This window comes from Amphiprion ocellaris, chromosome 8 (assembly GCF_022539595.1).
Source record: "Amphiprion ocellaris isolate individual 3 ecotype Okinawa chromosome 8, ASM2253959v1, whole genome shotgun sequence".
NCBI lineage: Eukaryota > Metazoa > Chordata > Actinopteri > Pomacentridae > Amphiprion > Amphiprion ocellaris.
The window spans coordinates 8,943,249-8,970,677 of record NC_072773.1 but is presented as its reverse complement, the minus strand read 5'-3'; the positions used below and the strand labels follow the sequence as shown (position 1 = coordinate 8,970,677).

General features: G+C 42.5%; 1 protein-coding gene across 4 annotated transcripts in view; it reads right to left on the bottom strand.

Annotated features, from left to right (window-relative positions):
• Positions 1-22,695, bottom strand: part of celsr3 (cadherin, EGF LAG seven-pass G-type receptor 3) — a 216,416-nt gene extending 193,721 nt beyond the window's left edge. For 3 of the 4 annotated variants that reach the window (XM_055013000.1, XM_055013003.1, XM_055013001.1), the window contains exon 1: positions 16,750-22,694. In XM_055013000.1, the coding sequence (XP_054868975.1) occupies positions 16,750-22,255 (5,506 nt within the window). In that variant the 5' untranslated portion in view covers positions 22,256-22,694. Of the gene's footprint in view, positions 1-16,749 lie in introns of all 4 variants that reach the window. The other variant, XM_055013004.1, reaches the window with a different exon arrangement.
• Positions 22,696-27,429: the final 4,734 nt, after the last annotated feature.

The following is a 27,429-nucleotide window of genomic DNA, read 5'->3' as shown; positions in this document are numbered from 1 at the left end:
TTCTTACAAACAGTGGCAAAATGGCCACAAAAAGTCAAAAGGTGGTCATAAAGTAACAAAAAATAGTCACAAAACATGTAAAAGGCTCAATAGCAGACAAAAAATAACCAAAAAGAGACATAAAACAACTCCAAACCAATTAAAAATGATCAAAAGGAGACATAAAACGAATGCAATATGTGGTAAAGTGACCACAAATAGAGGCTCGATGACCACAAAGAGGTATAAAATAACCACAAAGAGATATAAAATGACCACAGAGAGCTATAAATGACCATAAAGCACTGGTAAATTAACACAATAAGTGGATAAATTAACTTAAAGACCTCTAAATTGTCTACAAAGACATGAATAATCCACAAACAGACTTGATTGAATGAAGATGAACAAAAATTGTTGTAAAATGACCACTAGTCATGAAATTACATAAAGAGATGTAATATGACAACAAAAAGACATAAAATGACTGCAACAAGTGATAAAATGACCACAAAGAGACATAAAATAACCATAAAAAAATGTAAAATGATAAAACAAAACTGACATAAAATAACCAAAAAGAGACATGAAATAACCAAAACTACACATAAAACAACCACAAACCAATTTAAAATAATCAAAACAAGACACAACAAAATAGAGTGAACACAAATAGAGGTTTGTTGACCACAAAGAGGTGTAAAATGATCACAAAGAGATATAACATGACCACAAAGCACTGGCAAATGAACACAATAAGCTGTTAAATTAACATAAAGATATCTAAATTGTCTACAAAGACATGAAATAGCCACAAACCAAATAAAAATGAACCGAAATGGTTGTAAAATGGCCACAAAGAGTCATGAAATGACATAAAGAGATGTAAAATGACAACAAGAAGCCATAAAATGACCACAGAGACATAAAATAACAAGAAACACATGTAAAATGAACTGGTTGGCTGTCCAGCTTCCATCTCTGCAGCGATCTTCTTTGTTTACAGTAATCATGTTGATGTCATCAAGCTAATGAGGTAATGATTTATTAATGATACATCGCTAAACATAGCAGTGAAGTTCCAGTCATTAGTGATCTTTCCCTCATGTTCCCTGCTCTGTGCATCTTACTCCTCTCCGGTGGCTGCTTGGGCCTGAGTCTGCTCTCATTTAGCCTCCAACCAGCACAAACAAACCATTAAGATGCTGTTCGTAAACACTAACATTACCATTTGCTCTTCAGCATCTGGCTCTTACACGTCTGAGAGATTAGTAAACACCATAGGCCTTATAGGAGCTTTCGACCAAAGAGCACCAGGTGCTAGGTTGGTTCAAAGTTGAGAGCCAGTGCTTTTTTGGTTCAAATCTCGTGCCGCCCCAGAACCGGTTTGTGTTTCCATTCGGAAGGAGCAAAGTTGGAGCTGCGTCATTGCGCCACCACAAAACGTGTGTACGTCACTGCGTACGTAGCCGTTCAACAGCGTTCGCGCCGTACGGAAACCCACACAACAACAATGGAGGACTTCGTTGGAGTGGTGTTCATGGCTTTGCTAGTGTGTCTCGCCATCGCTGAACAGCAAAACCTTCTGTTAGGGGTTACCCATCGGCGTCGCCGTTCCAATGCCCGGCGATCACGTTTGAGAAGAAAGGTAATTATCAAAGACGTTTGGATACTTAACAGTAAACGTGCTAGCATTAGCTTAGCTACTTAGCTTCGACTACGCTTGCATTGATTACTTAGCGGTTAAACACGCGCAACAAGTTGATGATCATATCTATGTTTATCTTTTTAGATGTTTTTAGATGTCACCCCGCCCCCTGTCCGTGACATGCTCGGCTCTCAACTCTGGCAAACTCTGGCCCAGCAACGAGTTGGTGCCCGAAACAGCCCCAGTTTTTGGAGCCCTGAGCCGCAGCTCCGGTGGTGGAAAGACAAAAAACCGGCGCCAAGTCGGGCACCGGCTCCGACTCTGATCGGGCTCCACCCCGGTCGAAAGCCCCTATTAGTGTCCGGGAGGCACTTATGTGTTTAGTGTTCTGTATTTTCTTTCAAGTGCCAGAAAAGCAATTATGACTCCGTATTTTAAAAGAAACTTTGCTTATAGAGCAAGTTGTATTTTGGCCCCAGGCCTCTTCCTATCATTGACCGAGTGTCTTGTTGCATAACGTGAAAAAGCTGGAGTTGGAGCGATTGCTGGGAATTGAGAGAGTCATGAGAACCTGGTTTGCCCACTTTATTGACAGTATGTAAAGGAAAACTAAGTCTATACGTGAGCAAAAATCTAAAATATCAAAGTTTTGGAAGTAAGAGTTCAACTTTTCCACTATAAAAAGGTACAGCAGTTTGATGACTAAAAAATGTGACAAACAGCAGATAGTGGACAAGTATCAAAAGAAATAAAAAAGGAAAGAAGTAAAATTTCTATAGTATGTAAAGCTACCATTTTTCTCCATGTTGATAACACCTGTGGGCACTTGGAAATAGCTTGTGTTTTCAAATTTTGCTAATAATCAGACTGAACATTTTAAGGATTCATGGCATTATAACATTGCACAAAGATATTTTTGGGTTCTCTCTCCTTATAACTATGATTGTGCTGTTTCTATAAAGCTGCACAACTTTATATTGAGGTGAAAAATGAGTAAAAACATGAATGACAAAATCCAGAAACTACTTGCAGTTCAGGCAGTGTGTAAAGAAAGACTACATCTGTATGTGAGCCAACACATACAACATCAATCAATGTTAAATATTTACCAATAAGGGTTTCCCTTTTCTATTATAAAAAGGTTAAAATGCAGCAGCCTGTTGACTCAGAGCATATCAGGGACAAGTATAGAAAGAGACAAAAAAGAGAAGCAGTAAAATATCTATTTATCTACGTAATGCTGCCATTTTACCCCAGTGTCTAAATAACAACTGGGGGTTCTTGGAACCATTTCTTACATGTTGATTACAGTTTTTGTTTCCAATTTTTGCAAAATAAAAGATTTTTTATAACATAAAAAAACATTTCTGGCTTATTTCTACATCTAGTCATGGTTGTTCTGTTTCCATAGAGGTGCAGGACTTTATATTGCAGTGAAAAATGAGCCAACAGTGAGTAAAAATGTGACAAAACATCCTGAAATTACTTGGGGTTCATGCAGTAAATCTTATCTACCAAATATCTGGTGGTCAGTTTGACTTTTCTATTACAAAAAGGTTGAAATACAGCAGTTTTGACCTTAAAATGTGACTCTTCAGTTATGTTCTGGACGAATGCTTAATAAGACCTTTTTGTCTTCAGTATAATTAAATGACCATATTGAGGTATTTAAGTGGCCACAAACACATTATGCCTTATTCATCACTGCTTACCAATAGCTATTCGAACCACACTGCTAACAAAGAGAAACAGACTTATCAAGTGGACTTTACTTGTAGAGGGCAGCTCCCAGATGGAAATGCAAACAGCTGGATAAGTAAATCAGACTGGATTTTAAAGAGAATTGAGGGCAAATAATGCAAAAACGAAACCTGGGAAACAGACACCTTATCTGTGCATTTGACTATCAACTCATTCTACACAGGAAAATACATTATTTTAGCTATTTGCATAAAATAGCAGATGTCATTTTAAGCTGGATGTACGGCATGCTTTCCTTTTAACACAAGCTTGGAATAATCGGGAAATTAACTATGTGATGGTATTAAAGTGACCCACCCATCCTTCTTTGAGTTAAAGCTGTTGCATAAATCACATAAATGTTCCTGTACAGACATTGGATCCTTGTCAGATCCAAATGCACCACTTCTGAAGCAGAATTGACAACTTCCTGACCAATTCGACACATCTAACTCCGAACTAAACCTGAAAAAGAGGACAAATAAGTTCTCTTTTATAAATAAAAACCTCTAGTGGTTAAGGATTCAGTGTTGGTGGCATGAACACTAGAATCACCAGAGATACCTGCCATGTGGAAAATGTGTCCAGCTCCACAAACCTACACTTGGTTCGAACCACTTAGCTTGTGACAGGGTGGCGGATGCATCTAGCACCAGACAGGAAGAAGATAGAGAAAGTGCGTCTAATGGATTTTAATGGGTTAGTGAAAGTTCCTCTATAGTGTGGCTGCTGCATTGTGGTTGGTTAGCATGAACTGTATAGGCTATGTAGGTCATCGTGGTCGCTAAGTGAGCTGTTGTAAGTGCTGTGTATTGCTGCTGCTTCAGGTTTGAGCCAATCTGGTTCACTTTCATGCTGTGTTTTTCTTTGTCCAATGTGAAGATCTGGTGAGTTAAAAGTTATTATCTGCAGTTTGGAAAGAAGCAGCACATCAGGGGAACTCTGCATAATTTTATGTTCACATGGGGTGTGTCAGAGGAGGAAGTAATAATGTTGAGCTAGGAAAGAATTACTTCAACCACATAATTCAATCATGTCTGAAAGCAAAAGTCATGGATCATTGGGCCACAATGGGTCTACAAGGCACAGACCCATCTGCACAAGCACCCAAGAGACACAAAAAGAACCACAAAGTGACATAAAATAACCACAAAGTGACATAAAATGACCACAAAGAGACATATAGTGTCTAAAAAGATGTAAAAGTTCCACAGAGACATAAAATGAACACAGCAGTGGTGAAATGACCACAAAGAGTGTCATAAATGGCCATAAAGAGGCAAAAAAATAACCATAGAGAAATTTAAAATGATAAATAATGGATATAAACTGACTGCAACGAGACATAAAATAACCAAAAAGCGACATAAAACAATCACAAACCAATTTAAAATGATCACAAGGAGACATAAAATGAAAACAAATTGTGGTAAAATAACCACAAATAGAAGTTCAATGACCACAAAGAGACATAAAATGAACCTAAAGAGACAAAAGATAACCAGAAAGACATATAAAATGGTAACAAAAAACATAAAATGATCACAGTGTTGTTAAATGACTACCCATAGGCATAAAATGATCACAAAGAGTAATCAAGCAAACACAAAGAGATCTAAATTTTTCCACAAAGACATAAAATAAATAGACAGACGGAAAATTAACACAAATGGTTGTAAAATGACCACAAAACAAGATTCAATGACCGCAAAAAGTCATAAAATGACAAAAAAGGGTGTAAATTAACAACAAAATGACTGCAACAAGACATAAAATAACCACAAAGAGACATAAAATAACCAGAAAGACATGTAGAGATTCAAAACGATCACAGGGAGATGTAAATTGATAACAAAGTTACATAAAATGATCACATAAACGCGTAAAATATCCACAAAGACTTCTTAAGTAAACACAAAGAGATGTATCTTGTGCACAAAAACATAAAATGAGCACAAAGCGTTGTTAAATGACTAACCATAGGCATGAAATGACCACAAAAAGTAATTAAGCAACCACAAAAGAGATCTAAATTGTCCACAAAGACATAAAATATCCACAAACAGACTTGAAATGAACACAAATGGTTGTAAAATTACCACGAAATGAGATTCAGTGAACACAGACTCAAAAAATGGCATAAAGAGATTCAAAATAACCAGAAGGACATGTAAAGAGATGCAAAACGATCACAGGGAGATGTAAATTGACAATAAAGTGACATAAAATGACCGCATAAACACATAAAATGATCACATAAACACGCAAAATATCCACAAAGACTTCTTAAGTAAACACAATAAAGTGACATAAAGTCACCACAAATAGACATAAAATGACCACAAAGACACAAAAAATGACCAAAATAGACATAAAGTGACCACGAATGGACATAAAATTACCACAAAGCATTGTTAACTTACTACAACGAGTCATTATGTGAACAGAAATTGTCTACCAAGACATAAAACAGCCACAAACAGATGTAAAATGACCACAAACAGATGTAAAATGACCACAAAGTGACATAAAGACACACAGAACAACTGCAAACACAAGCAAATCCATTACAAAACAGCTGTAGGATCGACAGTTGTTGAAAAAAATAACTACAAATGACTTGGTTAATGGATGTTTTGTGTTTCCTGGAGTCTGTTCGTCCTGCTCCGATGTATGAGATGTGAATTCTGTGCCCAGGAGGATAAATACTATGAATTTAAAACTCCTCAGATTAAAAAGACTAGTAAAACCTACTTTGTTTTTGTTTAATAGTCACAAAAGGCAGCCAGCAGATTGCTAAATATTGTATGTTGGCTTCTACATTCTCTGTATAAATTACAAACACACGGAGCCTTTAGAAGTCCTGTTATGTAAAAGCCACTTTGGTGAGGGTCATGAAACTAAACCACCGTGGCATCCCTGGAGCTCAGGGGGCAAACTGTGTTTTCATCACAACATGACATTAAAAGTGGTTCGTAACATTTACAGCTGTGTTAAGTTCTCCTGCCTCATTTCTGAAATGAAATTCTCTTGTTTCACTGCAAAAATGAGCATAGAAAAAGTGGAGAATCAGCAGCAGGGATGGAATAAGAGAATAACGATGACTCTACCGTTTAATTAATTCACCTCCATGCTTGTTAAACCGGGTAAAAAACACGTCATTATATAAAATGAGCATAATTCAGAGTGTATATGCTCCTGGGTGCTGACCTTTCTCTGCTGACCCATATGGAAACGCAGGAGTTTCTCTGCAGAGGAAGCATCAGCGTGTTCACCCAGAATATCCCAGTCGACATCAGTGCACTGACCTACTGTAAGTGAATTCATGGTGCACTGATGTGTGATACAGTAGATGATGGAACTTTCTCAACCGCTATCTGAAGACCCAGAAGACCCATTAAGCTCGAAAAAAATAGAGCCGATTTGCATAATTTTCAGTATTCTATCCACTAAAACAGGGGTGTCGAACTCATTTAGTTCATGGGCCACATGCAGCCAAATCTGATCTCAAGTGACCAGCATAATAACCTATAAATAATTCCTATTTTATCCTTTGTTTTAGTGCAAAAAAGTACATTCTGAAGATGCCCACATTTTATGAACTATCTTTTTGCAAAATATTATGAACAACCTGAAATTTCTTAAGAAGAATAAGTGCAATTTCAACAATACTGTACCTCAGTTTATCATTTACACATTACAACTTACACGTCATAGTGTGTTTACAAAGGCACAAAACATTTAATCATAGGTATCTGGAGCTAACCAGTATGGTATTTTACTTTATGATCAAAACAACTTGTCAAGATCTAGAAATTATTTTAAAATTTACATTAATTTTCCACATCTGTGTAGTAATCCTGACCACCAAACAAACTAAAAGGGAACTATTAACTAAGAAGGTTAAGTTAAACCTCTGCCTTGTAAATGTATGAAATTTATGCATAAATATACATAAAAGTTGCTGACTGATATTTACCACCGTCCTGAGCTCTGTAGTCAAGTCGATGTGTTAGCACATAATCGTCGGCCAGAATTGCTGCTTCCTCCGCTGTCCTCACTTTATGTTCACCAATATAGACTGCAATTTGAGGAGGAACTGAGTCTTTAAACTGCTCCAGGATTATTCAGTCACTACCCAAAAGCGTCGTATGTATGAACATTCAGTGAAGAACACCACCAATTAAAATGAGTCGTCAGCTCTCTGGCAAATTCCAGGTGAGTCGGCAACCCAACTTCTCCCAAGATCTGAACCTCGGTCTGTAGGCCTCAGGTACTAACTCATACGTTTTTACAACAGCCGCTTTGACCGAAGTATAGACCTTACTGTCTGTCACACTGAGAGCATAATACGCCTCCTGAGCCTTACCTGTCAGAATACACTGAAGGAGTAACATCCTCTCAGCGTCTGGCAAGCCTCTGGTCTCAGCCACACGCTCCAACAGAGAAAAAAAAACACATCAGGATCTCGTTCACAAAATTGAGAACCAAACGCAGAGAAGTGGACACATCAAATGATTGTGTAGGACCAGACGAACCCCTAGGAGTCTGACCCACGACACCAGCAGAACTCAGGCTTAACATGCGCTCCTAAAGCTTGTTTTTTAAGCTCAATTTGTAACAACAGTAACCTCTCACGCTGCTCAAATGTTAAAGTCGAGCTCCTCAGAGCAGTTTCACTATCAGCAGCAGACTCACAGGGGTCTATAAACTAGCCTCAACAGAAGTTAAGAGTCAGACCGACTAAACAAACTGATACAAACCTGATTAACACAACTGCTCTCTAATTGCAAAACCTCTGCAGCTAAAACAGCCCACTTGTTACCGTGGCTCCGTCCCTCTAACTGGACCTAACTAACCTAACTGGACTCCCCGCCTAGTCTTCAAGTGGTACTTGTGGTGGGTATTTACGCATTGAACTCCCGCAGCCCTGGCGAAGCAACTGTGGATTGGCAAACCCACCTGCAGCCTCGTACGTGTCCCCAAGGCAACTACTGCAAACCACTTTCCCACCACACTACTGATCACCCAACGTACTCCAAAGAAGTTCGCTCTGAAGCCCAACAGGGACGAAACCTCAGCAACTTACCACCGCTGTGCAGCTACAGAAGCACAGAACTCAGAGACATGCACAAATGGCATCACAACCTGGCAAAAAACCTCCTCTGAGCAAATATACAAAACCACCAAGCACTGCCTAATTTATTTATTTTTTTATTATTTATGTGTCTTGTTTTGTTTTCAACTGCTCTGCATCAAACCTTTGTCTTGGCATTTTGCCTTTATTTTGATATAAGCAGCACAGATAGATGCTACAATGCGAAGGAATGACAGGAATTAAAACCAGGGACTCACTGTTGACGACATTTTCACCCTCGTGGCATCCACCCTGACCACTGACTACTGGGTCAACCATCAAATCAGTTTATTAAAAGCTCTCACATTTATTGATTCGGGCATTGATTAATGCAATACTATGGTATCTGTACCCCACAGACTGGACAACATTGACTGTTCAGACCAGCAGCTGACAAATATACCAGCAGTCTTACATAATCGGCTATGTCAATACACCACCATAATTTGACATGCTATAGTCCTTATTTGATATAATTAACATTTTACAACTGAATTAATCAAAATCTTCATTCTGATGAAATGACACAAACACGCTAAAAATGATCATCAACTTTTTAGCCTCTTTTAGTGCATTGTTTGGGTTTTACAGGATACTATGTGTATAAGTTCAATTTCAGTAGTCTTAAAATAGTTTCCAGCAGCAAAAGTGTGCTTTTTCCATTGTGCACTGACTACATAGTGGACTTTTTGGCCAGCAAGCCAGATATCTTTCTTAGAATTCGGTGGAGACCAAAGCAATTGTTAGAGGAGGATGCTCCTTCATATCTACAGAATGCACAACAGTGACTGCTCAGATTGACAATTCACAAAGAAACTAGTCATGCGTTAATACATAATTTGCCACAATTAAGCCCTTAATTTAACTTATGCATTAAATGCATTAAAATCTTCATGCAAAACAAAAATTATCACTAACTCCTAAGCTCTACTGAGCTTTTTAGCCCCTTTTAGCTGATTGCTTTGGTCTTACAGCATTTAGAGTGTATAGTTCCATCTCTGCACTTTGAAATTTGTTTCCAGCAGCAGAACTGTGCCATTTCCAGCAGAAGAGGTTATATAAAAACTGTATACTGACTACCCAGTGAAGGTTTATTGCTCAAAGTGACAACTCAACTCATAGACTATTAGTCTTACATATCTATGGTGTCAATAAACCACCATATTTGACACTCTGCAGTCTTTAATTTAACTTAATCAACTTTATAAAACTAAATTAATCAAAATCTTCATATTAATCAAATGACACAGAGACAAACATGCTAAAAATAAACACCCACTCTGCAGCTCTATTGTGATTTTTAGCCTCTTTTAGCTCATTGTCTTGGTCTTAAAGGACACTGAATGCTCAGCTCAGTCTTAATAGTCTCATAAAATTTGTTTCCAGCAGCAGAAATCTTCTGTTTTAAGCAGACAAACTTCAAATAAACCAGTGAAGTGGTTAGCCAGTAAGCCAGATATTTTCGTTGGAATTTGGTGGCAATCAAACCAAATACAAGAGAAGAATGGTTGTGTTTTTTCATGTCCACAGAATGTCCAAAAGTGACATTTCAAACCAATAACTCACAAATAAACTAGTCATCTTACATAAGTACTGTGTCAACAAACCACCATATTTGACACTCTGAAGTCTTTAATTTAACTCCAACAGCAAAAATGTGATATTTTCAGTGGAAAAAGTCCAAATAAACCCTGTATATGAACTGCCCAGTGGAGTTTTTAACTCGAGAGCCAGATGTTCTTAGAATTTGGTGTAGACAAACCAAATGTAAGAGGAGAGTGAATAACAAAAACTTAGATTCAAGTGGATACAAAGACATCTCCATCAGAAAAACACTGCTACAATTCGACACTCTCAGTGCTCTTAAATTTGATTCTAGTAGCAAAAATGTGGGTTTTTTCCCCAATGGAAAACATTCAAATAAACCCCATAAACAAACTACCCAGTGGATCTTTTAGCCAGAGAGTCAGATATTTTTCTCAGAATTTGGAGGACAGTGAATAACAAAAACTTAGATTCAAGTGGACACAAAGACACCTCCAACTCAATGCTAATGTTTCTTCATATCTATGGGTGTGCTTTACAGCTAGCTGTGCCTTTGTTCTTCCTTCAAATGACCAAGCAGACACACTGCTGCACAGGTGGGTCTATGTTAGGATGATTCAACTTAGAAGAATTTTTCAATATGAAAGAAAAGATGGACAACAATGACTTGTTTGTAATCAAGTATTACAGTAAGGCTTCACAGTGCGACGGTGAGCCCGCATGCACAAAAGTACGACCCTGAAACTGAAATGGAATTCAGTAATCTTTCATTTCATTATTTATACCTGCCGACGAAGCCTTTCTGACATGTCTGCTCCACGGTGTCTTTGTTTCAACCCTCATTTACACAGTCTGCTCTAGTTCGGCACATGTTCCAGCAAAAGCTCTGCTCTGCATTCAAGCTGCTACACACATCCACCACTGGGAGTTGGCCGGTACAATCACAGCCTCGGCTGCTGGCTACTGGAGTGGTTGGGGGTTTAGTACTTTGCTCAAGGGCACCTTGAACTGATGCTGTTCGGGTTGCCAAAACGGCACCATTACCGCCTCAACCAGCTGACCCCGAAGCCAGTTTTTATGCATGTGTGTGTGCTGAAAACTGTGGAAACCAGAGCGTGGAGGCTGGTTTTAATCTCCGTTGCAACATGAATCAGCAGCCTGAGACAAAATATCACAAATAAAATGAAAAGAGAAGATGAGATAGAGGAGGGGAAAGTGGAAAGTAAATGGGAGGCAAAGACAGACAGAGTGAAAGAGTAAGAGAGGAGTCCCAGCACTCTCTGGCATGCACAGATATTATTCATTGAGAAGATGCAAATACACCCTGAAGTGCGACACTTTGAGCCACCTGAGAGAACACAAAAACACACACTAACTTACAAACACACACAAACTACTAACACAAATAATGCAGAAGCACGAACGCATGGAAAAATCTTTCTGCTACAAGAAAACATTGTTCAAACGTGCACTTGCATACAAATCAGCCATGCACATGCCTGCAGAAACACACTACACATAACACAGTCAGACACACACAAAGAGGAGGAAATATGGAGAGAAGAAAGCAGAAAAAAGAGGAGAGGGATTGAAAAGAAGATGCCATGGAGGAGAAACAGCCCAGGAGAAAAGTGGGAGGATTACAGGAGGAGCTGAAGAAGAAGAGCAGGATTGATTATTGAATGGAAAAGAAGGGAAAGGTAGACAAAAAGAGGTGTGGTAGATGGGCGGGGAAAGGTGAGGAAAAGAGGAAGAAAACTGAGAAGAAGCAAAGGGATTAAAAGAAGAAGAATCAGTTCATTTATCCATCTGAAGATGGGTAGAATAAAGGAGAGGAAGAAGAAGGAAGTGAGGGGTTTGTGGAGGGACGGCTGGGTAACAGATAACACACTGCACACAATGAAAGTGACAGCTTTGCTCCAAGCTCAACTCCGGCTGACTGTTGTTTCATTATAATCTCATAACTGTCAAATCCTGGAGCAATGGGAAGAAGAGGGAGAGAGTGGGTAGAACAGTTTCATAGTGTGAGAGAAAGAGTGAGAAAATTGGAAATGAATCCACACATCGGGTTCAACCGAGCTGAATGCATTTAGAGATGCAGATGGAGACACATGATATATATGCAAGGTATATGCGCACACGCACACACGCACACGCTCGCTCGCACACACACACGTACACAGACACACACACACACACACACACACACACACACACACACACACATAAGGACATTTCTAAGTGACCTTAACTATTGAACAGTATTGTATCTACAAAAAAGTTTTTCCTACTATTCATTCACTGTTCATTTTAATTGATCAAGTTAGCTCACTTGCTATATATGCACACATTTAGACTCATGCATTTCTTCAGTTTAATTTGTGTTCACTCAATCATTCCTCCACTTTTCAGTCACTCATGCATTTGTTCTGTCATGTATTTGTATGTACTCTCATTATTTACTCACTTGTTCATTTGTCAAGTTCTCTTTCATTCACGTTCCTGCTCTGCTACTTTCTCACTTACTGCCATGACTCTGCAAGTTCTCACTCATCCGCTCAGTCACTTTCACTCATCCTCAATCATTCATTCTCACTCCGTTATTTGCTATTTGCTATTTAATACACTCACTCAGTTGATCACTAATTCATCCATCCATCCAATATCTATACACCGCTTAATCCTCATTAGTGTTGCGGGGGGGCTGGAGTCTATCCCAGCTGACTTAGGGTGAAGGTAGGGGACACCTGAACAGGTCACCAGTCTATCAAAGGGCTACATATAGAGACAAACAATCACACCTACGGACAATTTAGAGTTACCAATTAACTTCAGCATGTTTTGAACCCGGAGAAAACCCACACATGCACAGGCAAAATATGCAAACTCCATGTACAAAGATCCCGGGAAGGCCAGGACACGAACCAGGGATCTTCTAGTTGCAAGGCAAAAGTGCTAACCACCAAGCCACTGTGCAGCCCTCACTAATTTACTGTTCATTTTAATTCATCGCGTTACTTCACTTGCTATATGTGAACACATTTACATTCATGCATTTGCAATGTGAAATTTTATTCACTTATTCATTCCTTCACTTTTCAGTCACTCACACATTTGCTCTCTCTGTCTGTACTCTCCCTTCACTATTTTTCAGTAATTTGTCTACTTCTCTTTCATTCACTTAACTGCTCCACTACTCTAACTTTCTGACTGCAATTTGTCACTCATCCAACTCAGTCACTGTCACTGACCCTCACTTGTTCTATCACGTCAGTCATTTTCCCTTTAATTCACTGTTTACTTTATCTCATCACATTATTTCTTGCTATATATGCGCACATTGACATTCCTTTATTTTTTCAGTTGAATTTGGCCTCTCGCTGCATCACTTTTCAGTCACTCACACATTTGTTCTTTTTGTCTATACTCTTTCACTTCAGAATTTTTTAATCCTTCACTTTCCTGCTCCACTACTCAATCACCCACTTCGACTTAGCCTCACTCACTCATTCATTCTCTTACTCACTCACTCCATCACTTCCTCACACACTAATTTGTCCTCCCTTGGTCACACATCTACATTCATGCATCTAGTCAGTTGAAATTTTGTTCACTCATTCACTTACCGGCTCATTTCTTTCACATTTCATACACTCTCTCCCTTCACAATTTTTCATTAACTTGTTTAGCCATTGACTTTCCTACTGTGTTACTTCCTCATTTACTGATATGACTCTGCAATTTCTCACCTCCTCACTCGTCCACTCAGTCACTTTCACGTAACCTCACTCATTTATTTTCTTACTTACTCACTTAATTGTCATTTTTAGGCTCTTTCTCTTTAATTCATTCACTCATTCATTGTTCATTTAAATTCGCCACATAAAACTTGCTTTACTTGCACACATTTTCTTTTATGTATTCATTCAGCTGAACTGTTTTTCACTCACTCAGTCCCTTTTCAGCCACTCATGCATCTGTTCTCTTTGTATGCAGTCACTCGCTATTATTCGCTCACTTGTTCACTTGCCAATTTCTCCTTCATTCATTTTTCTGCTGTCACTTCCTCACTTACTGACATGACTCAACAAATTCTCACTAATTCACTCGTCCACTAGGTCATTTTGGCTCACCCTCACTCGTTTATCTGTCAGTCTCTTGCTCTTTAATTTGAATTCATTTATTAATTTTTATTTAATTTGAATGATTGTGAGGTTTTTCTGGCTGTATATGCACACATTTTCTTTCATGCATTTGTTCTCTCGCTTCACCATTTGTCACTCACTTATTCACCTGTCAGTTTCTCTTTAATACACTCATTCGCTTTCCTGCTCTGTTACTTCCTCACATTCTGACATGACTCTGCAAGTTCTCACCAACTCACCTGTCTACTCTGTCTTTTTCATTTACCCTCACTCGGTCATTCTCTTACTCACTCACTCATTTATCCGACTCTGTTTTTAATTCACTCACTCAACGGATCACTCATTCATTGTTCATTTGAGTTATTTCTTGTGATATATGCATATTTACATTTATGCATTATTTCAGTTACATTTCGTTCACTTTTCAGTCACTCATGCATTTGTTTTGTATCTCACCATTTTTCACTCACTTGTTCACTTGTCTTGTCAGTGTCTCGTTGACTCACGTCCCTACTCCATTATTTCCTCACTGACATGATTCTGCAAGTTCTCACCAATTCATTTAGCATCTTATTTACTCACCCATTTGCTTTTCTCATCTGCTCATTTGTCAGTCTCTTTTTTTAATCCACTCACTCATTCACTGTTCATTTTAATTCATTATAAGTTATTTCTTGTGTCATATGCACACTTTTCTCTCCGTCTGCACTCTCTCACTTCACCATTTTTCACTCAATTCTTTCATTCATTCATTCATTCAACTGCTCTGCTACTTTCTCATTTTCTGATTCTACAACTTCTCACTCCTCCAATCAGTCACTTCCATTTACCCTCACTCATTCATTCTCTTACTCACTCACTCCATCACCTCCTCCCCCACTTATTTGTCGTTTCCCGTCTGCTCATTTGTCAGTCTCTTTCTCTTTAACTCACTCACTCCATTGATCACTCAGTCACTTCTTTCTGCATTCGCTCAGTTCTTTCCTCACTCGATCATCCAAAATGACACCAAAGCGAATATACAAAAGCTGACATCATCGTCAGTGGAGCTCATAAAAGAACAGTATAAATAGGGTAGCGGGTCACACACACTCCCCAGCCGGCGCTAAAGCTTTCTGACAAAACACCAACACTACCAGCCAGGTCTTCAAAGCAACAACGCTGAACTATTTTTTTCTCCCTCTTTTGCTTATTTGGTTTCTGAGGCTTCGATCAGTGACAGCAAAGAAGCCTGAAAAGCTTTTAGGAAGAATGGATTTGAAATCCCAAAGCAGGGAACTGTAGACAGGAAAAAAATAAAGTCCTGTGTGGTTGCATCATCTAAAAACCAGCTTAAATCCAATTTCAACTTCGAGCCACAAAATGAGTTAAAGAAGGTGACAACTGGCTGATTCCGAAATGTGAAATATCCTTAAAGTGAATTCTTACTGTCCTGTTTCATCAGGAAATACATGACAATAAAAAAAGTAATTTCATTGGATGTTTCTGTCAGTGAGTTATGCACTTTCTTGTTTCCCTGCTAAAAAGATTTCAAGTAATTAAATACCATTAACCTTTTCTCTCCCCTCTTTTTTTAAATTTTATTTCTCAGGTTACGCCTGGTGGGAGTGGCCAGGTACACCTGCAGCTACCTCACAATCAGAGACAGTGAAAAGCCAAGCCAACCTGATCTCATCTTGCCAGTGGGCCAGATCAGCGGCTAGTGTGCCGTGTTGGTGTCCCGCATTCTGCTAGAATCAAAAGTGTGGTGCTTTGATTTTGGAGTGGCTTTGTGTTAATAAGCTCGCCTTGTATTGACTCTTGATTTTGTTTCCTTTTTGGAAAATAAATAATTCATCTGCTACACAATCAGTTTTCCTGCCTCTTTACCCGGTTTTCTGTATGTTTGCTACTCTCCTACTCATCCCCCACTTCTCGGGGATGTAACACACCCAAAAAATAACATATTTTTCACTCGCTGCTTGCATCTCATAATCTGCAGGGCAATAATGCAAACTGATGTAATGTCTGAATTAGTACACGTCACCAGCTATCTGACAACAACAGAAACACCTTCAAACATTCATACAATCTAATTTTGCAAACACTTTGTCTCCACTCTCATGTTTTCTGAAAGATACATCACACATTTTCTCACACACCTCTCACCTCTTCAACACTAGCATGAGTCTCGTCATCTCATGTGCTTTCAGGTAAATATAAATTGAAAAACAGCTCTGTCACTGCCTGTATGTCTCTCACAAATATGTACAGTTTAAAAATACACAGAAAACAAATGAAATTTTCTTGCTTCGTCTCCCTCCCACTCAGTCAATCAGCACAGCCTGTATGCACATTCAGCTTCAGAATCAAACTTTTTCTTTAAAGAGCACAAGACTAAAGGAAAATGTAAGAAGCAAGGCACAGAGCTCCTTCACAGAAATTCACACACAACCTTGCAGTGTTGGGAGTCCTTATCTTCACAGTATTTGTTACACTGAAGGGGAGTTTAAACTGACTAAACACTCCCTCCCTCCCATCTTTTCCCCACATTTTTCCCCTGCATGGTGTCTTACCCGTGACGGTGATCAGCATGGGAGCCACCAGCGGCCTGTTGTTATCCAGTTTTCGGCTCAGCCGGATCTCTCCGCTGGTGTGATTCAGCAGCAGCAGGTGAAGCTCATTGCCCCTGTCGATGGTGTAGTACAGCCTGTCTGAAACGTCTGGATCGTGGGCAGGGACCCTCCCAATCACCCCACTGGGAAAACTGTTGGACCGGTTGGACACAAAGTTATTAAAGATGATTTGAAAGTCCTGCAGGGTCGGCCGGTTGTCGTTCTGGTCCACTAGTCGGATCCGGACAGTGGCCCGGCTGACCAGAGGTGCAGATGTAGCCTGGACTACGATGACGTACTCGTTTCGGGCCTCATAGTCAAGATCGATGAGCGAAGTGAGCTCTCCTGAGAAGATGTCCATCTGAAAGATCTCAGGGATGTTTCCCTCAACAATTTGGTACATAATCTGAGCGTTGGCACCCTCATCTGGGTCAGTAGCTGTGATCTGGGCGACCACAGAGCCAACAACACTGTTTTCCTTCACCAGAACCTCGAAGTCATCAGCAGGGAAGACAGGGGCATTGTCGTTGACATCCAGGACCGTCACCTGTATGTGGACTGGGGTTCGCTGAGGGGGAACACCTCGATCCACGGCGTAGGCAGTGAGTTCATAGAATGGGACGCTCTCACGGTCCAAACGTCGAACAGTTCGGACAATACCAGATGTGGGTTCGATGGTAAAATCTCCATCTCCATCTTCGCCATTTTGGAAGGTGTACTGAACCCGACCGTTGGCGTGGGCATCACGGTCAGTGGCGGAGATTTGGAGGACGCTGGTGAATGGAGGAGCGTCTTCACTCACTGTTCCCTGATACCTGGGACTAAGAAACTGAGGTGCATTATCATTCACGTCATTCACATTCACCTCTACATATGTTGTGTCTGATTTCTGTGGTATTCCGTTGTCTTTAGCTGTTATAGCCAATGTGTAGGTCATCTGGTCCTCGTAGTCCAGCTCGGCCAGAAGTGTTATAGCTCCTGTGGCTGGATCAATGCGAAACTGTGGGATATTGTCCTCAAGAAAGTAAGTGATTCGAGCATTTTCACCAACATCATCATCAGTGGCACTGATCACAACCACGGTGCTGCCAGGCGGCCGGTCCTCGTTCACACTGACAGAGTAGTGGGCGCTCTGGAAGACCGGCCGATGCGTGTTGGCGTCCGTGATGTTGATGTGCACCTGACAAGTGTCATGGAGCGTCCGGTCCGAGGCAGTGACGGTGAGAACATAACGTCGCTCCTGTTTGTAGTCCAGAGGCAGCGCTAAGGAGAGAAGTCCAGCCCCTCCTGCTGTGCTGATAGCAAAGCGGTTTCTGGTGTTTCCACCTGTTATCTGATAGGTCACCGCACTGTTGACATCTCGGTCCACAGCCGTGACCGTCACCACACTGGTGCCCACTGCTGCATCCTCATTCAGCCGAGCATAGTACTCCTTCTGAAGGAACTCTGGGCGGTTGTCATTAACATCCATCACTGTTATAGTAACGCTAGCTGTAGCAGAAAGAGGCGGCATGCCATAATCTCTGGCCTCCACACCAAAGAAATAGTGCTCTACAGACTCTCTGTCAAGAATGGAGCTGACAGTGACCCAGCCTGTTGCAGAATTGATGATGAATGGAGTGTCAGAGCTGGTGCCAGTTAACCTGTACTCCAGCCGGGCATTATCACCAGAATCTGTATCAATGGCCTGGATGTGGAGGATGGAGCTTCCAACTGGGGCGCTTTCGAGCACAGATGCTTGAAATGGTGTGGAGACAAAGATAGGTGGGTTGTCATTCACATCTGTCACTTGCACGCTGACAATCCCAGTGTTGTTGGAGAGAGGAGGCCGTCCGTTGTCCTGCGCTCGAACCCGGAGCGTGTACTCCCGTTCGGCCTCGTAGTCCAGCGGCGCCACCACCTGGATCTCACCGGTGATGCTGTCAATGGAAAACTGTCCACGGCTGTTCCCGCTGATGATATTATAGTGAACGGCGGCGTTACTGTCCTTGTCCCGGTCGGTGGCGCTAACTTGCAAGATCTCAGAGTGAGGCCGCACATCCTCCTTCACTGCGACCACGTAGCGCTTTTCACTGAACTGTGGCACATTGTCATTTTCATCCAGCACGGTGATGAAAACTTTGACAGTGGCGGATCGCGGCCCAGGATCCTTCCCCTGGTCGCTGGCCTCCACCTGAAGCGTGTAGTGCTCATTTGTTTCACGGTCCACCAATCCTCTAGTCGTAATGAGGCCGGAGCGAGGGTCGATCTCAAAGGCCGCTCGTGCAATCACAGCTGTGTCGCCCACAAATCGGTAACGAATATTAGCGTTTGAGGGGGAATCTGAGTCTGTTGCTCTCAGCTGCAGGATGGGATAACCTTCCTCCACATTCTCTCTGATGGTCTCCCTGTACTCTGACTGCTCGAATATGGGAGAGTGATCGTTCCTGTCTGCAACAGTAATGGCGACCATCGTGGTGCCAGAGAGGCGAGGAGAGCCATAATCGGTCGCTGTGACCCGGAAGTAATGCAGATCCATGTGCTCCCGGTCAAGAACCTGAGTGGTGGTGATGAGGCCTGTGTCTGGATGGATGTGGAAGTAATCTGAGGATCTGCTATTCATCAGAGGGGCCATGCTGTAGCTCACCCTGCCTGCATCCCCAGCATCAGAGTCTGAGGCAGACATTAGGAGGACGGAGGTGCTGGGTGGTTGGTTCTCGGCTACTTGCACTTGATAATTATACAGGGAGAAGTGCGGGTGTCTGTTGGCTGCGCGTCTGGATCGAGGCATCAAAACCTCCCTTTCTCCCTGTGAGGATTCATCACCTGGTGGCATTATCAGGCGTTCCAGGCTCCTCTCTCCCCTTGAACGGTGCCTCTCGTCCCCCTCCTCCCCTCCTCCCTCACCCCCCTCGTGGCTTTCATCCTCTTTCTTCCCTATTTTGCTATCTGGCTGTGTGATGATGGTGGTGGTGCTGCTGCTGCCCCCATCCTGACCCTTCCTTCCTTCTGCCTCTCTCTCCACTGCCTGCTTTGTTATTCCCTCTTCCTCCTCTCTCCCCACTATCAGCCGCGCCTCTCCCTCGCCCTCCCCCACCTGTAATTTTCCTCTCCAAGCAGCAGCAACAGCCTCGGCAGTATCAGCGGACCCCCCGGAGCCCTCTCCCTCCCTCCCCGTGTCCCTCTCCCCCATCTGCCACCTATCTGGATGTCTAACACCTCCGGGCTCTAATGGCACTTGCTTACTGGATTTTAATTGCATACGCGCGCTACTGTCCCTTCCACAGTCGGTGGAGACGCTGTCAGCTGTGTGGACCGTGTCTCGCAGCGCGCCATTGTCCCACACATCCCCCTGTCGTGTCTGACCATGCCAAGGCGATTTCTGGATTTCAGATTCACGACTGTAGCCGTTCATCTCCTCCTCTCCCTCCTCCTGGTTGTTGTTATTACTGTTGCTGTTGAATTTGCTCCACAAGAGCACAATCGGAGCTGTCCGTTGTGCTGAAATCACGTCCTCAGTAGAGGAGTGTGAGTGGAGTGGGGAGTCGTGCTGCCATGCGGTCAGGTTAATTTGCGAGGAAAACGAAGGGTGCGTTTCTGTAATCAGATCAGACTGCGTGAGAGGACGCGGAGATGCAACAGGAAACTTAGCAGACAAGAAAAAGCCTGAGTCACTGGCAGACTCCCTCTCTAAAGTTGCTTCTATTTTTTCTGCAGAAGCACGGAGCGCTGTGGAGAGTTTTCCACTCTGTGTGTAATCGTCTGTTTGTGCCTGAGTGGGCGGACTGAGCACCGGCCCAGAATATTTTGCTAGGATTTCGAAAATGGCGTTTTTGTTGGATATAAACTGTTGGCTGCGTGTCTCCGCCATGCTACTAAGGATAAACTGGATGAGGAGATTCCTCTGAACTACGCCTCCCTCGGGAACCATAAACTCGCCTAAATGTCCTTTCCCCTTTTCTTTTCTGTCCAAACCACCATTGGGGGCCTCCCTGTGCTCTCCCCGGGTTTGGCCCCTGGTCGCTGGTACTGATTTCCCCCGTTGAAGCTCATCAAAAGAGCTACATAAGAGCGTCAGAATCGGAAAAGCCAAATCATTATCCATGTAATTAGATAAATTATTATGTTTGTTGCCTTGCTTCACCCCTTCTCCTCTCCCACCCTTTATCTCTCTGCTCTCAGCCTTCCTCTTATCCATATTTCTGGCATGGTTAGACGTTGCATTACGCAGAGGTGGTAACCAAAACTCAAGGTGCGCCCTGGCATATCTGCACGTGACCCTGCCCACCCCATCACCTCCCCAAGTCCTCGCCACTCTGTCGTTCTCTGTGTTCCTAACGCACCCAGGCAACCAGCTATCATCACCCCCCTCTCTGCTGCTGTTGCTGCGGCTGGGATCGATAACATTGTGCCTGCCCAAATGAGAATAATTACCAGCACTCCTGTCCACGCCAGCTTCCCAAACCTCCTTCCTTAAAACCGACTGTTTCTGGGTTTTATCAGAGGAATTACAAGTTAAAAATTGATATATGTAGTCCAGTTTGGATGCAGGGATAGAATATAAGGCGCTGCTGAGGATGAGGCTGGGTTTGAAGGTGTAGTTTGTAGCATCAGCTTGTGGTGAAATGTATCCAGACAGCGGACGGCTGCAGGTTGGAAGTGGGCCAGGTGAGGGCTTGTTGGCCGGAGAGAGGGCTCGTTTGTCAGGGCTTGGCTGGTGGATTTGGCCGGGTGTCGGGGAGCACCGTGTTGCAAATGACCCTCGCCTCACCTCACGAGCCCTCTCCCACACCTCTCCCCCCTCATTTCCGGGTGCCCCGCGCAGGCCAGAGGCGTGCACAAAGGCTCCGGCGGCACCACGTTTAGCGAGGTGTGGCCTCGACGCCGGCCACCGTTGAGCGCACGTTCTAGTCCTTTGTACTGCCCTTTTCTTGCCGTTCTGAGCCGGCGAGGAGGTGAAAGCAGGTGAAGCGGGAGGTGAAACAACGCCCTTCCTCCTTCTCCTCCTCCTCCTCCCCAGCCCTCCTCTCTCCTCCACTCCCGCGCCGCCATCGGACCTGCTCCTAATACCGGGATGGAGAGGATGAGGTGGAGGCGGCGGCGGTGATGGAGCCAGTGGGCCGCCTGCACTCTTCCCAAACGTCCCGAGTCCTTTCAGTCTCTCTTCCCGTGTCCCCCTCGCACCATCCGGCTGATATCCTCTTGTACGCTGCACTCCGCAGCATCCCTCAGTCTGTATCCGCACTACGGTCCACCTGCTTTGGCGTAGATTCCAGCTGCCCCTCGGCGACTCCCCTGCCTCCTCGCACTGCTGCTGCTGGTTCACTTTACCGGCGTCTCGGTAGCAGAGGCCCGAGGTCCATCTGTTGGAAGCCCCTCCTGTATTCACCGTCCCCGGGGCGAAGGCGAACAAAGGGCCGAGGAGAAGCAGGTGGAGTGCCAAAGAAGAGAGCAGGAGCGGGGTGAAGCCCGGTAGCGGTGCAGCCATTTAGTCTCTTCCTTTCTCTGTATCTCCCCCCTCCTTTCTCCCTCTTCCACCTCTGCCTATTCTCTCTTTCTCGCCTTCTTTCTTTCCTTTCTTCTTCTCCCCTTCGTTACTTCTCTCTCTCCCCCTCTTACCGGCTAGCTGGCCAGTTCCAGGACCGCCAGCACCGCCCGACACCTTCCCCCAGGCTCCCCCGTCTCTCTGTCGACCTGGAGAGTTGGCATCTACCCGCTGTGGTCCGTGGAGCTGGAGGTCTGAGCGTTAGGAGCGGCGCGGCAGCATCTCTCCTCCCGTTCATTCACATCCAACATGGCTCGCACACTCGCACCGACTGACTGGCTGGCTGCCTCACACACTATCTTTCACAGTGTGTGCGTTTGCCTCTGTGCATGTGTGCGCGCGCTCCTGTAGCACTATCCATCCATCCAACACTCACACAATCACGCTCTCCTCCTCTCTCCTTTTTCCACCCCTCCCCCTTTTGCTTGCATCTCTCTCCCTCCCTCCCTTACTCACTCTCTCTCTCTTCCCCTCTCTTACTCCCTTTCTCTCTCTCTCATAATGGTTGGCTCCGGTGCGCAGGGCTGTTAGACCCGCGGCGGCCGCCATATCCACAGCCGGAGGTTGGAGAGGAGGGGAGGCGGTGGATGGCCTGTATCTTACACAATCACACTGTCATCACCTTATTTATCATCTGAGGAACGATCATTCTCACCAGCGTTATAGACACACCCAGGAATCTTGCTCATTTGAAGACTTTTTTAATATATATAATATATATATATATATATATATATATATATATATATACACATATATAAATTTAGATTTTTTTTCTTCAAAGACTCGTTTTCCATTTTTTTTTCTTTTTCCTAGACTTCCATTTCTGATGTTAACCCCGTGTGTAAAGTTGCGCTCTCCAGTGAGCTCCGGTAAAAGTGACGTCATCTCCCTTATCACCGATGAGTAATTCACACACACACACACGCACACACACACACACACACACACACACACACACACACACACACACACACACACACACACACACACACACACACACACATCTACACACATACACACACACACACACACACACACACACACACACACAAAATCCCTCAAAGATTCGTATATTTGCTGTACTTTCCTACAAAAAATGTATTATAGGATTACTGTGATTGCACATGCGCTGAATCACCCCAATTTAACACTAATGGGTAAATGGGCAGATCCATTTCCTGATACTTATTGGAATATGGGGGTAGGGTGGTGTAGTTTTTTTTCTCATGACACGGCTCAAATTGAATATGATTCCTTCCCGTGGATGATGGGAGGAGATACACAAGGCGTGTCAGTCAGGGACGCACAGAGAGGCTGAAAGAGAAGCTGAGTCTGAGCCCCAGAGCTGAGTGACCGAGCATCCACGCACACATCCATATCCATCCAGTGTTCCTGCTCTGTCTCTCGTATGTCTGGTATTGTGTGACTAGTTTCTCTGGCATTTAGGAGGAACAAATGTCCTCACAGTGATGGAAAAATGAGGGGAAATCCTGGAAAGGATGGAGGACTTTCTCTTATTTCCGACTTTCTTTAAGGGTTATTCTTGTTGTTTTGGGTTTTGTTTAACTAACTCTGACTGTTAAACTGTAGCTGAAGTCAGGTCTAAGTGTTATATTTGAGGAACCAGGGCTGAATATTGAACCCCAACACTTTTGTGAACTGACATTTTTTATTTTTTTAAAAAAATGTTTAATTTGATGGACAACCTTTCTTTAAGTAAAATGGCACATATTAAGACAGGCCCAAGTATCAAAAATCTGGCAAATGATTTTTTTTTTTAAAGTAACTGTGTCAATCACAAAGATGTACATAAGAGTGTTTTTTCTGTCTTGTTTTAATTTTGATGGAAATTATTGCCAGAAGTTACATAGCAAAAAAACGAAATTTTAGAGGGGAAATTCAAGGTACCAGTTCACACATGCTATATATAAGAAGAAATAAGGTATTCGAAGAATAACTCAAACAATTAAACAGCAAAAATTCAGATCAAAGTGGATCTGATCTGACCAGAGTACAGTTGAGAACATAGGCGCACACTGAACAAAAATCTAAATGCAGCTTGTAAAATGTGTTCTTTTCCGACTTGGAAGAATTTTTTTTTTTTTTAAATCTAATTTCCATCATTGTCAGTTGGAAAAGGTTTAAATGTAGCCAGCTGTGCACAAATAGTTTCAAGCTGGGAAAACTGGTGGCAAATTTACGAACACCAAGTTAATCAAGAGTCTGATCAGGTGTGACTTTAAAGGACAATGATCAGGTTGTGTGACCAGTACAGAGACTCTCCTTTAACCGGCAACTATGAAAAGTCCACCTTAAAACACCTTATAATGCAGTTTTATCCAAATGAAGCCACTCATAACAAGAGAAAGATGAAAACCATATGCTGTCATGTCAGTTAAAGCTGAAGCCAGGCACTTCAATGTCAAGAACTTCACCATTTGTCATCTCAGAAATCACCTGATGTGGAAATACTACACCTTGGTTCTAACCTTAAATAATATAATAAACATCAGTATTGGGTAATCCACAAATTTGATCTTGTTTACAATATGGAGATTAAACTTCCTCATTGCAATTGGTAGAGAACTCACTCCTTTCACCCCCAAAGAAGAAGCACAAATGTAACAGCTTTTACAGTGAACAAACTATTTTCCTATCAGCTCGTTGTAATTAGGTTTTAAGTTTACACCCTATCATACACTTTTCCATACCATATAAGAAATGTTGAGTCCATCTTTCCAAAGACAAAAACATTTTGAGGGACTAAAGATATCTTCTGAATTTGGCCTCAAACCTGAAACTTTTGACCCCCTAGGCAACTCTCCATAGCTACGCTACAAGAAAGTTACTCAACTAACACTAAATAGTTCCCCAACAACAAAGGTACATGCACATAAAATGAACAAACAGATTATAAATGATAATCTAAGAGCTCACTATTGATTTTAATTTCACACACTTGAGAAAGCAACAGCAGGAAATGCAGAAGAACTGTTACATCATGGTATGATGTGTGACAACATGATCCAGTGCACCAAAAATGTCCACCAACTTAACGGAACCCCTAAAATGTCCACCAACTTCACCAAGCTCCAAAAATGTCCACCAACTTCACCAAGCTCCAAAAATGTCCACCAACTTTACAGAGCACCAAAATTGTCCACCTACTTCACTGAGCCCCTAAGATGTCTGCAAACTTAACCAAGCCTGAAAAATCTCCACCAACTTCACTGATGTCTACTGATTTCAAAGCTCCAGAAATGTGCACTAATTTCCCAGAAATGTCCATTAACTTCACCGAGCCCCAAAAATGTCCAACAACTTCACCGAGCCCCAAAAAATGTCCACCAACTTCACCAAGCCCCTAAAATGTCCACCAACTTAACAGAGCCCCTAAAATGTCCAACAACTTTACTGAGCTCGAAAAGGAGCCTACAACTCATCAAGTCCCAAAAATGACCGACTTCAGAGTCTCAAAAATGCTGCCAACTTCACCAAGCCCCAAAAATGTTCACCAACTTCACAGAGCCTTTCAGAAAGACTAAACACTACTCCTAAAGTTTCATGAGCTCTATACCATGCGTTGAAACAACTATTATTCTGCATTGTTAAAAAGAATAAACAGAATTTGATCAAATATTACATTCTGTGTTTTTATCTTTTTTTAAGTCTAGTTTCACACATACTCATGCACCATTTTCCTTCCTACAAATCAAAAGCTCCGAATACAAAAAGGTCAGAGACTGTATTGAGTTATCCTCAATGAGGTGGAACCACTAATTAAAATTAAATGTCACAAATGACACTTCCCAACAAAACACTATGACAGTTTGTCTTATGTGTCCCAGTTGGCTTGGATCCCTGCCTGTATATTTTTCCCCCCAAAGCTGCTAGAAGCTTGGAGCCCAGCCACAGCAATATGGTACTCCAAAATGCATATCCAAAAAAAAGAGATTTGGATGCACAAAAGAAAACTGCTCTCCTTCCCCTCTCAGGTGCCTCCCTCCGTCCTCGTGCTCTGTCACCAAGATTTTCTGCCTTTTTTTTCCCTACCATGCCGCCGACACCCTCAGCAGCAGTCAGCGAGTGATTACTGTGGAATGTAGGTTATTGTGGCGCAGGCTGGTCTCAGTAACAGGATTTGGATCGGGTGCGTGTCAGGGGAACATGAGGACGTCTAGACGAGTAGTGACGAGGCGGCGTGAGACTCAATGTGACAGGTATTGCTCACTTTACCTAGTCACCGTTTAGACATAATAATAGCTTTCTCAGCCGAGCAACGGAAGCTTTGTTTATCTTTGCCATCCAGAGGTCAGAGGTCAAAGGCCCCCCTGTAGCGAGGAAGATTCAACCTCCAGTTAAATCCTCCTTCTCGCTGCTCCATAGCTGCAGGCTGTAGGCTGCAGATAAAAGCCTACAGCCATTTTCAACAACCACCTGTACATTGAAAATGGCAAGTTTTGTGAACAATTTAAATCATGCAGTAAAGCAGGTCTGCTTGATTCTTTCCGCATTACATTTGCTGTCCAAAATCGACATTTTTGCATGTTTGTTTACAAAATAGGTTTAATTTTCAAGTATTGAATGCAGTGAGGTAGTGGAGGTGGACAGAGGCCCTATGGTTTTGGTAGTGTTCTGGTTGATAGCCATAATGAAGGACAAGAGGAAAACTACGTGAAAACCCAACAGGATGTCTGGATTAGTTTGACTAACCAGGCTGCAGGTATAATCTTGCAAGCTTTTGAGCTCTCTGCTGTTTAATGCGCCAACAACAAGAATTTCTGTGCAGCAACCAAAACTGGCAGTTTGTGCTTAAGATTTGGATCGTGCAGTAAGGTGGGCTTGCGTCATTCTTTTGCTAAAGGGTTATGAAGATGAAGGAAATGTTTTGATGTTTTTGCCTACTGGTTATGGAAAAAGTTTCACTTTCTGAGAAAGCATCTCCTGAAATGTTAAGGATAGATCGAGGATCATCCTGAAGTCGTCCACGTTTCCCGGTGGACAGGTGGACGCTGCTCCAGATTAATTTAAGAACTGATATCAGTTTAATAAACTTCTCCAAGAGCCACATATCATTTAGTTAGACATTTCCTGTTTTACTTTTAAAAGATCCC